The 13,014-nt window shown below is 36.3% G+C and overlaps 1 protein-coding gene across 1 annotated transcript; it reads right to left on the reverse strand.

Moving 5' to 3' along the window:
* Positions 1-254: 254 nt before the first annotated feature.
* Positions 255-6,507, reverse strand: FAM210A (family with sequence similarity 210 member A; the record flags this gene model as incomplete). Its single annotated transcript, XM_084252884.1, has 3 exons — positions 255-488; positions 4,083-4,194; positions 6,032-6,507. The coding sequence occupies 3 exons, from the start codon at positions 6,505-6,507 to the stop codon at positions 255-257; spliced, it is 822 nt and encodes a 273-aa protein (XP_084109010.1).
* Between the last annotated feature and the right edge of the window lie 6,507 nt (positions 6,508-13,014).

Consider the following 13,014-nt stretch of genomic DNA (forward strand, 5'->3'; position numbering starts at 1 on the left):
AAACATAAAACAAGTATGATTCTGAAGCTTAATGATGCTATTGATGTGAAAGACAATGGGTTCATATCTTCCTTTCCAAAAAACACTGATTTTTTAGTAATATTTAACTTTTAAAAGGTAGTTCTTTAACCCTCAGACAACTGATAAATTTGGACAACCAAAAAAAAAAAATTCAGAAACATATATTTTTGTCCGTAGTCTCTAAAGGGTTAAAGTGCAGGAATTTCTCATAACCTGTTATATAATAAGGCACACTACTCTATTTTTTTCTTAAAAGAAACTTTTCCTTTGGTTTCTTGTAACTTTTCGGTGAGCCTATCTTTTGTTTCTTCCATTTTCTCTGTGAGAAGCTCCTTTGTCTCCTCCATCCTGTCCTGTAGATACTCCTTAACTGGAGGTGGTGTTGACATGTAGCCACGACTACGTAAATACTTCACAGTGAAAGAGGTTCCTCCCAAAGTCACAGTATATCGGGCAGGCGTTGCAATCTAAAGAGAGTAAACAGGGGCAGATCAACACCTGATCATGACTATCATCTTAAGCAAAAAACAATTTCAAATTATTATTTGATTATTACCAACAGTATAAATGACTATTATTTCACAAGGCTGAGTAGTTTTATCCTATATGGCTTTCCTCCTAAAAGGGATGCTGTATATAAACTCCTTCTAGAAATGTTTGTCACTTAGACACTGAACCTTAGGTTGCAGAATATTCACAATGGTGGCACTGAAGTCTGTCATCATGAGCTAGTGAACCTGCAGTAGGTTCAGTGGGAATCAGGAAGCACTCAGGAGCACTTCCATCACAAACCTGCAAACACTGCATATCTAGAACTAAACCAGAACCAGATGGTGAAAGGGAAGGATGGCCAAATGTTTATTTTTTACTAAATTTAGTTCAATTTCACTTTCCAATCTCTTCCCTTTGACTTTTCCTATGTTACCTTCTCATATTATCCACTCCCACTCTGCGTACGGAATCCTAATCAGGAACTTCCATTGGACCAAAGAGACTGTATATAGTTGCAGATATGTACAGGTTTAACTCTGACCAGAGACTGAAGGACCAAAACTAAACAGGAGATGGACTGATCATAGAGAATTGAGGGGGGGGGGAGGGCGAAAGGGAGGGAGGGAAAGAGAGGGGCTGCATCACATTTTGAGGCTTTTTGTTTTAAAATTCAGTCCTATAGAAGGTGTGCAGTACACCAAAACTCTTAGCAAGAGTTCTCTGTGCTCCTATATCCAATTTCCCCCTCATTTTCTCTTGAATTGATTACTCTATCCAAATTTTCATCCTCACCATTCCACAAAACCTGCTCTTGTCAGTCACTGTAGGGACCCCCAATCCACAAGTATGATTCTGAAGAATCACACATTTGGGCCAGCTTTTCCCATGAAGCAGCCAGGTCTCTGTGTCCCTAGTACCCTCTACCTCTTGGGCTGCCTGCCCCCTTCCCAGGCATTCTTGCTGATTCTTCCTTATGTCACCTAACTTTTGGTGGGACAGCATTCAGTCCCTGGACCACTTCTTTTCTCCACCTCCCTCATTCATTGGCAGTCTTTTCCAGTCATGTCTTGGGCTATCTATACACTGGTGATTCTTAAATTTAAATTTCCAGACTGAGCCTTTTCCAAGGTTTTCTGTATAAACCACCACCTCCTCATTTCCACTTGCATGTCTAAGAATCTCAAAATATCATTTGTTCAAAATAACCTTTTAGCCAATGCCCCCACACCAAATCTGCTACCTCTCAAAGTTGTCTGCATCTCAGAAAACAGCAAATCTATTCTTCATTTCTTCTGGTTAAAACCTGGATAACAGCTTTCTCAAGCAATTTCCAATCAACACATTACAAAATCCCATCCTTCAAATGTATCCAGAACCAACCACTTCTTACCACCTCTCCTGCTATCACCTTGGTCCTGTGATTATCTGTTGTCACCCAGACCACTGACTGACCTCCTGGCCCTGTAACAGACTGTTCTCTATACAGCAGCCAAAGTGATTTTGTTAAAACAAGTCAGATGCCCAAAACTGCCCAGTGACTTTCCACCTCCTCAAGCTTGCCCTGACCTGGCCAGATGGTCACCTGCTGCCTGCTCGTTCCAGTCACACCTTTCCCAGGTATCATGCAGACTTAGGGTTTTTCCTGCTTGGAATGCTCTTCTCCCAAACAACTACCTGATAAACTCTTATCACCTTCTCAGTGACACCATCCCTCTAAAACTGCAGCCCTGCCTCTTCTCCCAAACAGCTACCTGATAAACTCTATCACCTTCTCAGTGGGACCTTCCCTCTAAAACTGCAGCCCTGCCTCTGGAAAAAAAAGAAAAGCCCAAATAATACCATAAATACATCCCCACTGCTGGTTTGTTCTTTTTTTCCTAGTATTTACTGTCATCTAAATATACCATTTGTGTGTGTGTGTTTTTAAAAATTTACCTTGTCAAAACAAAAACAAAAACAAAAACAAAACTTTACCTTGTCTCTCTGACTGCCTCCCACCACCAGAATGGAATATAAGTTCCATGAGGGCAGGTATTTTGTGTTGTTTTATTTAGTTAATATTATTCCCAGTAGCAAGAATAGCACTGTTGAGCACAGTAGGGGCTCAACAAATTTTTGCCAACTCAATAATGGTGTATATCAAAGACAGCTGTAGGAATTAATGATTACAATCTAGCCAGTGCCACATAGTCATACTCACAGGTTATTCTAATTTTTGCCACACCTCATTTTGGGACTTTGCCTTATTGAGGCAATAAATCTCAGAGTTCATTGCCCAGGAGAATTCCCTCCACATTTCCCACCTCGCAGAGGAACAGGAAACAGGAAAAAAAGCTACATTAGCTGATACTAATGTAGCTACATATACAGCTTTATATATCAGTTGTAACTCAACAAACACAAACTGAGCACTGATTTGCCTATACATCACAGTATCAGGCATGATTCTGAGTTTCTAAGTATTGGTAACCAACAACACTTAAATAAAGAAAACAAACATTAAAAAACTATCAATAGGAGCATTTAAGACACTGTGATATGAATTGAAGTGTCATATATGTTTAGGGAACGTGGGTTAAGGAGCAAGTATAATTAAGAAAATAGTTTAATCACTATGGCTAGAAATTTGATAATTTATGAATTTTGTAAGTTTTAATGCTGAAAAACCCAGCAATTAAGCTTTAGCCATTAGTCAAAGTCTATAATAAATATAATAAATATTCTCTTTACAGAGAATACTAATGAGGATGACAATAAAACAATGTTATGTTTACTATAAACTATAATTCTAAATATTCTTATACAATATAAGTAAAAATAACATCTAGCTACCAAATTCTTTCTGTTTCTTTTCTGGAGATAAGCTTCATAGCCCCTCCTAAGAATCTGTTAACTGAGAAAAACAAGACTAATGGCTAAATTCCACAATTTTTAATGAGTTACCTCTTCAAAATATAGACCCACAGGTGTAGAAACTACTTAAAAAGATGTCATTATCTGAATTCAGAGAACAGTTTTTATAAAGACTATAAACTTCTAAAATGAAACCTACATTTTGCAAAACATACAAAATTAAGGTTTATCATATAAAACAAAGTCAAAGTTTATTGAACTTTACCACTTTACCAATTAAAAAGATGAACTGTTATAAATATATTGATATCAATAAAATATGCATTTAATGTATAAACAATACATAAGTAATATATATGTATATATGTATATATAGTATAACATATAAATAAAATGCTAAATTTCACTGACAAGTCAGATAATGTGTGGCTCTCTGAATATAGAAAATTAATATATTATCAAAAGAAATGTCAAAAAGGTAACTACCCTAGAAATTCATGTCTTATTCATCTGATCACGTTATAAATGATTTACCTATATTCAAGACATACTTCCTAAAAAATTTTATTTCCACTTAAAAAAATTAACTGTAGTCATCAGATTAAAATACAATATTTTAAGTCATAAAAGAACTATTGGAGCTAACATGGAGTTTTATGGTGAACTGAGCTGCTCATTGGTGAAGTGTAAGGAACAATTTATAACAGTTTACCTACCTTAAACAAGGCGTATGCTGTTAGTGCATTTCCACTCTGGGAATTTTTCAGGATGTTTACTACACTGTCAGGCAATCCAATGAGTTCTAGAAAAGGAATGACATTCATTCCTCTAAGAAAGAAACAGAAAGTAATTTATATATACACAAACTTTTGGAGGTAAATATTTTCAAAAGAATATCTGAAAACACCAAGTCCAAATTTTGTTTAAAAGTCAATTCTGGATTATCAAGTACTTATTTTCACTCTAAAAGAACAACATATACAAACATCACTGTGTTGTGCTGCCTTTACACTCTGCAACTTCTGCTTTGTTTTTACACACAGTTATCCCTAACTAGCAAATTTTGAAAAATAGAGGCATTTATCAGAGCAAAACTAACAGCTTTAAGTAACCTATGAGAAAAGAATAAGAATCATTTATGATTTTAGTTTTCCTCAACTAAACACCATTTCCTTACAACACTTCAACTCAATCTTCAAGACCTAACTAGCACTTTTTTTTCTTTAACCTCTAAGATGGCATGTCAAACTCTAGTATTGTAAAAAACAAGTGATGTAACACCACTTACTGCATTATTGTGCAAAGAATAAATGATTCTATGGGTTTAGTGAAAATGTTGATTATTCTAACAGGGCATTCTATTCTCAGAATTAAAGATAAGTGAAGAAGCAGTTGCCATAAATTGCAAATAATGTTTAGAGGTGGATGAAAAGATAGACAAAGTCTCTAAATTGAGTTATTAGTTATTTTTGTTCATTCTATCTTACTGTGCATAGTTTTGCAGACTCTAACTCTTCATCCTTAAATAAGAACAAGGCTATTGTTCTGTGCTTCTTCTTTACAAAATGTAATCATCACATTGAAAAAATTTAACATATACAATAGTACATAGTTAATAATATATTATGTAACATTGAAATTTTCTGAATTGTCCGGTATGCTCTTGTTGACATCTTGTCAAGTCTATCTCCTTATCTCTAGAAGTGCTCTTCTAGCCTACCATTTTTTGTTAAGGCCAGATTGTCTTTTTAGTCTTTGAGATTTTTTGAACTCTTCAGGTCATCTGTGCAGTAGAATATCCCTCCACATGGATTCATCTGATTATTACTTCAATAATAGATTAAGGCTAAATATTTCTCAACAGGAAAACTGCACAGTTGATTCTGTGTTGGTGTCAGTGAATCACAACAGGGTTCATAAATGTCAGCTTTTTCCATTATTGGTGTCAGTGAGTTTGACTTGGTTGAAGCCAGTCCAAGGTTGCTCCATTGTACATGTAGTCTTTCTCTTTGTAATTAGGAAAGAAACTTGCCTGAATCTATTATTATTGTGGTAACTGCAAACATCTAATTTATTTATAAATTCAAAAAATTAAATTTCTTAACTTAAAAATTATTAATATTAAACTAATATTAATACCTATTATTAAGAGATATGGCTGTTCAGCATCAAGTAAAATTACCTACTATCTAAAACAAGAGGAAACCGATAACTAAAGAAACCTTCACAAGGGTTAAATTAAAAAATCAACTACAAGTCCAACCTTGTTTCTTCCACCTTTAGTTCTTAAATCTCTTAGATAAGAAGATAATTCTATTAAAACAACACAGTGTTAATGAGGGTCTGATTCAAATAGTAATATCTACTTTTTACTGTAAAGCTTCCACAGCCTGACAAACTATGCTTCACAAACTTCCCTCATTTTGTCATTTTGACAATCAGTATTCCTGCCATTCTAGGTACCACAAAGCAAATGGTCATCCTTTCTTCAGTTAACTCAGTGGTAAAGACCTCACCTATTAATAAAATGTGAAAAACAGCTATGAAAAGTAGTCTTTATCAATTAAAGACATTAAAACAAAAAACTATCAAAACTTTTCATTAACACAATCAAGAAAATTTACATTCTGATAAAACAGAAAGATAACAAACAAGAAAAACTTACTTTATGGCTGCATAATAAAATGTTCCAAACCAAACACCCGAAGTTATTAGATGCACTGGAATCAAAACTTTTCCATACTGTCTAAATGTTTTTTTAAATCGCTGATAAAGACTAATAGATTTGTCTTGTAAAGGATCAGGTTCTTCCTTTTTTTCTGAAGCCGTTCCTGAAGATGTGGAATTGGTCGATATAACCCTCTTGGATAAAGTGTCTTGCTCCCACTCTTTACAGTGAAGGACCCCTGGTAGGGATGGATGAGCATCATATGGTTTCCTTTCCTTTGTAACACATTGGACACCAGATACATGCAACCATTGTTTTTGAGAGCCCTGAACCAAAACTACTCTGGATTCAGCATTGTACAAAAATAACGGTCCCTTTATGTTTTGACAATGTCCAAAAAGACCAGCTTTATGTGGTTCCATGCATGTCCTATGTGCCAGGTGGAACACAGTCCTTGGCATATTCCATTGCATTTTGAAGAATGAAGATGGATGGATTTCGGCTTCTATAGAGACTAGAGTAAAAGACAGTTAAATTATACTTGGATTTCTATTTTAAGCAAATTCACTAAAAAAAACTCATTCACTCTTAGTAAGTAAAAGAACAAACACAGCTATTAGATCCACAAAAATTAATGTTAAGTTCTAGCATACCACAATTTTAAAATGTCATTAAAACACATCATTTTTTAAAAAGCGCAAACTTACTTTATTTTTCTCAAATATCACTATGTGATACATGGTATGACATGGTATTGTCATGGTAATTATTTGAAAATTAACATTATGACACTGTTTATATAGTTTTATTCATTTTCAAAGCTATCTTAGGTTGTTTCATAACATTAGAGAATGAAAAAACATCACTTAAATATGACATAGTAATTCAGCATAGCAGTCATCCAGGAAGGAAGTGTTTTGAGGTTACTTTACTAGTACAAAAGAGATATTTGTAGGGTTTCTGTTTTTCTACAAAGAAGCAGCATATTACAATGGAAACATCATAAGGTCTCAATGCAAAAGACTTGGGGCCTCCCTGGTGGCGCATGGGGTTGAGCGCAGCACTGTGAAGCTGTCCTTAGCCTCTGCAATGTGAGTTTGATCCCCGGCCAGGGAGCTACACACATGGTGCAGCAGACCTCTCCTGACTCGCCCGCTGCTCCCTTCAGCAGTGTACTTTGGCTATCTGCCTGTTCTGCTCCCCGCTCTGTCTGGTGAACCCTCTTACCTCCCACACCTCTGGCCTATACCCCAGTTCTTATAAACATAAATAAATCTTTAAAAATAAATAAATAAATAAATGCAAAAGACTTGGGTTCTTATGTTTTGAGGAATTAATTCTATTGCCTTTCAGACCCCAAGCTCAAGTTCATTAGTAAAATGAGAAATACTTTATAGGGTTGCTACAGTAATTACATGCAATTTCTAATGTAAAAGTGCTTTTGTACAGTAACGAGTATCACATAACTGTCAGATTTCACCACTGATAAAACAGAATTATAGTCTGCATTACTATATAGTAAATCAGTTTCCTATTTTCAACATCAGGCAGTATCACCTGAACCTCAATCTTTATTCCCACCTTGAACTAGCTACCTTACTACTTCTAGTTCACTGAATATAGGCGATCTTATTTTTAAAATTTTATACTAAAGAGTCAACGAGATTTGACTTAGCATCCAGTACAATAGCTCTCCAACAAATACAGATATTCCATTTTACATGAATATTCATTATCTAGAGTACAAAGCTGACCATCAAATAAAAATATCCACCAATAAATTGTTCACCTATAAAGTTAATCCCCTGACTTCTCCCTTGCTAATAATTAATATCAGTTCCTATCAGGTTCTCACAGATAATTCAACAGCACAGTACAAATCAGCTGCAAAATGAAGCCACCAGTCTTGCAAAACAAATAGGACCCAGTAACCTTTAAAAGTCACACTAAAGACTGCTTGCCAACAAAAGTAAAGCCAGTGCAACAATTCAAAGAAACAGACCAGGTAACAACCAAAGAGAAAAAGCTACAGAGATAATGACAGGCATCCAAATAAAGAATGATTACAATATTAAATGCCTAAGAAAGGTCATAGAGAAAAATTAAGTTCTTAGTTAATTTTACAAAACTAATGTATTAGTTGTGAAAGTAGAGCATTATGTAAAGGCTATCCAATTGTGCTTTCCTACAATTTATAAATCTATTGTATCTTTATAAATCTATGATGTGCTCCCTTTTGTGGGGAGTGGGGAGGGTAAGACAACACAAATGGTTGTTTAAACTAAAAACCAGCTAAGTTGGAACCATAACCTAAAATTTGTCAAAGACAAAGTTTAGCTTAATTTTTCACAAAGAGGTTTCTTTTGTTTTGATTCTTTTACTATTAATTTTTGGTCTCTATTTTAATTGGATTTATTTTGAGGCTTTTTTCCAACACCATTATCTGTGAGTTAAAAAATAATTCCTGTCTGCGATTTTAACGCAAGTGTTTTCTGAACTCAAAAGCTTTAGTTTTTTCTTTTAAATCTATCTCCTATAGGGGCCTTCCTGTTTGTGCAAGGGGTTAAGATTCAGAACTATGAAGCTATCAGCAGCCACTGCAGCAGGAGTTCTAGCTGACCCACATGCACAACAGACCTCTCCTGTCTTGCCCACTGCTCCCCTCAGCACTGCATTTCAGTCAGTCCACCTGTTCTAATTCCCAACTCTGTCTTTGGTGAATCCTCTCACCTCTTCGTACCTCTGGCTCTTGTATTCATAAATAAATCTTTTTTAAAAAAAAATCTATCTCCTATAAAGGGCAGTTTCTAGGAGTTGAAGTTCCCAGAGATCTAACTTTCAGATCATTAGATTATGTGTTTGTGTGTGAGAATAAAAGCATTTTTTAAAGAAAATTTCTTTTTAAGTTTCCAGTTTGCACCCTTGTCTCAGCTTCTCTACTTAATTCTGCCCAATTTTTAAAAAATATTTTCATCCTCCCATTTCTTAATGCCTCTTAAGAAAACATCTTTATTGAGATATAAGTCACACAATATTCAATTCACTCATTTAAGGTATAGAATTTGATGATTTTTTTAAAAGATTTGTTTATTCATTTATACTAGGACTGGTTACAGCCAGAAGCGTGGGAGGATAAGAGAATTCACCAGAGCCAGAGTGGGGAACAGAACAGGCAGACTGACAAAATACACTGCTGAAGGGAGCAGCGGGCGCAGGAGAGGTCTGCATGTCCTGTGGGACCCTCGCCAGCAGCCGGGGATCGAACCGGCGCTGCAGAGGCTGCGGGCAGCTTCTCAGCCCAGCGCTCAATCCCTGCACCACCAGGAGAGGCCCGAATTTGATGATTTTTAGAATATTCACAATTGTGTAACCATCACTACAATTTTAAGTTTAGAACATTTTTATCACTCCCAAAAGAAACATATATCACTAGCACTCACAATTCCCTCATTCACAATTAACCTAAATTCTGTTTCTTTATATTTGTCTGTTCTGGACATCTCATGTAAGTGGAATTAGTCTGCGACCAGCTTCTTTCATTTAGCATAATATTTCAATATCTGAAAATACAAATTCCTTGTCTCCATCTAGAACTAATAAATCAAAAACTCAAGCAGATAGGTCACAGCTGACAATATGGATTTGGAGATCACTTCTCTAGACTTAGCAAATGGTTTCAGGGCTGGAGGCAGCCTGGTGGCAAAGATATCTTCTATTATCATCAAAACATCAGCATCACAATAATCACAATGATGTTTTTAGTCCCTACTATATGGGTAAGTGCTTTGTTAAACTTAAGAACAGATGCTAAACCTCATAGGCAAAAGGTTGAGAAATGATTGTGATGACTGCTTTGTAAACACTTCAGGTGTATTAATTCATCTTATTTTCCTAGCAATCTCATGTAGGAGGGTTATTACGACCATTTTATATTTGAGGACACTGAAGCACAAAGAGAAATATCATGCCCAATGTCATTCAACTGGTGAGTGAAGAGCTGAGATTCAAATCTAGTTTGATCCCAGGCCCATGCTGGGTCACTCATCTATTGATATATAGCCACTTCTAGAAAGAAGAAACACCACCAATTTTCAGTAGACTTAAAGCACATAAGGCCCAAATGGGCCCAAAATAAGAGTCTTACATTTTAAAGTAAAAAATAACTGGCAACACATGGATAATGGCAGCTGTGGGCTCCCAAAGTTCATCATAATACTGATGTTATACATAGTAAGACTCATTAGATTTCAAGGAATAAACTTATTTTAGATGAGTGCAAGTTGAAAGGAGTGGGGTACAAACTGAGTAGTAGCACAAGTATTGTGAAATAAATAGGCTTTAGGAATAACAGAAAACCAAGTCAAGGTAGAATTATCTTGTCTCACAGCAAGCACCTAAGTATAATGGCCTCAGCTCCCCAATCAGCTTCCATTTCTCTATTTTACTAATCTGCTAATCTTAACAAGTAAAGATAAAAGGTTTTGGTTACTGATTAATGACTGAGTAGCCACGCCTCATAAACCCTACCCAGATCAAATCAAATGTATCTAGACAGGATGAGTAAACCTGAAGAAGTTGTGAACTCACAGGCCATTGACATGTCTCTCATACAAATGGAAAATATGCAGTGATAGAAAGTTTATCTTGATTTTTCCCTCCTCAATGAAATACAATAATTTCTGTAACTAGTTTTTTATATTACACCAGTCACCTGCTATTTTTCTGTCCCAAAAGTATGAAATTTTCATATCCATAGATGAGGTAATATTTAAATTGCTTATTATTTCAGTTACAAATGATAAAATGCATCACTGGGCACAAGTCAGATAAAAGGACTACACAGCTGTTGTGGCTATGCTTTTATACATTAGAATTAAGTTATAACCTTTTAGCACTGTATGGACCTGGCAAATTATTAATGATGGCTGATTCTCTGTATATAACCCTTCCCACTATGGCAGGGACATAATGAATAACTTCAGTAAAATCAAATTCTGTCATGACTTAATTTTCATGGACAGGTAGTGCAGTTTAATAACAGAGAGCTTGAAATCTGGGTGGTCAGACTGCAGGGTTACAGTTCAGAAAACAGTATATATGAACTCTGTAACCTTTGAAAATTAGCCTTCCCGTACCTTGCTTTCTAATTGGTAAAATGGAGTTAATAAAGCACCTACTTCAGAGGGCTGTTGTGAGGATAAGATAAATATAGGTAAAATTTCTACCACATAGCAAATCTTCAGAAAATGTTATTATTATGAGAAAGCATGGTAGTCTGTTGCCCTTATTCCCAGTAAAACAGCCTGAACATCAGGTAATGAACCAAAGGGAGATTCTATAGGACAAACAGTTGCCTTGGATGGGTCTAGCACAACTCCTGAAAAAAATCTACGAAATTGTTACTGAAAGAGTGAAAGAGGGCCTCCCAGGTGGTGCAGCGGTTGAGCGCTGGGTTGCAAAGCTGCCCGCGGCCTCTGCAGAGCCGGTTCGATCCCCGGCTGCTCCCCAGCCACCAGAGGAGGGTCCCACATGGCGCGCAGACCTCTCCTGCCGCCCGCTGCTCCCCTCAGCAGTGTACTTCGGTCCTTCAGCCTGCTGTGCTCCCTGCTCTGGCTCTGGTGAATTCTCTCACCCTCCCGTGCTTCTGACTGTACCCAGTGCATGTATAAACAAACAAACAAACAAATAAATAACATGCCTCTATTAAAAAAAAAAAAGAGTGAAAGAAAATTCCTACTGCTTGTTAGAGACATCACTGTTCTGGGAAATTGCTGAGTTGGCAGCTACAAAGGTGTAAAGTCAGCAAAAAAGAAGGAAAACTAACCAAAAAGCTTTGCTGTGAAGACGCTGTGCCACCATAACACACACCAAGGTGACCCCCACACCTCACCTGCCTTGTTACTTTGTGAGAAGCTGGAAGAAGGAACTAGAGATAAGGTATGGAGCCTGGCCTTCACATATGCAGAAGCACACTCTAGGATAGAAAGGAATCTTCATAAGACTCAGTTCTCATGCTACTCCCATTATAACCCGACTAAGAGATGGTTTTTGATGTTACATATAACATCAAAACAGGGTGCCTTTTTCATTAAACAGAATGTAGCCAGAGGTCTCCTTTATCTCTGCTAAGAATTATGTATCTCCTTCGTGCCCATAGTTCACCTGCAAACTGTACACAACAGACCTAAACACCTGGAGGGCAGGACCAGCACTCAACAGACATCTGATGCTGCCTCCTTAGATTTAAATCCTCAGTTTGCTCTGAATAACCTCTTTAATAAATTTCTCTCTGAATTGCATCAGAAAATTGGTTATATCAGTTGACATATCTAATCAATCCAATAATATCCAGTCTCTTAGAGATAGACCATGGTCAAGGCATGAAGTAGTAGTAATACACGTGTATGAAAGTTAGGAGTCTCAAGTAGCAGTCCTGAGTTGCAAAAGTAGGATGAGAACAGAGTGGTCAATTAATAGTAAAGTAACAAGAAAACAGTGGGAACCAAAAAAAAAAAAAAAAAAAAAAAAAGAAGTTGAGTTAAAGGAATGGAGGGAAAGGTAGAATGGACAGGAACAAAAGCAGTAAGAAAGCAGCACATTCATTCAAGCGTTGCTCTAGAGCAGCTATGTCCTAAAATTCCAGCTTCGTTAAGCCAAATGAGTCCATTCATATGATTCCTTTCTTCCCCCTATATCCTTACCAAATATGTATTGCTAAAGATTATATGAGAATGTCTGTTCCTCACAACAAGGAAGTCTAAGTTACTCGAGCACTTGGGACTACAATGGAGTGCAATTGAGTATGATTAACTTATACTCTATTATTATGTAAGAAATAAAAACCTGTAGGCTAAATAGAGAGTTAGAACAACAAATTACAAAGAACAAGGTTTGGTTCTCTGTTGGATGAATTCAAAGTTTTACTAATGGGGTCTCCATGGTGGCGCAAGGGTTAAATTCTCAGCACTATCAAGCTATCT

This window comes from Talpa europaea (genome assembly GCF_964194135.1).
Source record: "Talpa europaea genome assembly, chromosome: 13".
Classification (NCBI taxonomy): Eukaryota; Metazoa; Chordata; class Mammalia; order Eulipotyphla; family Talpidae; genus Talpa; species Talpa europaea.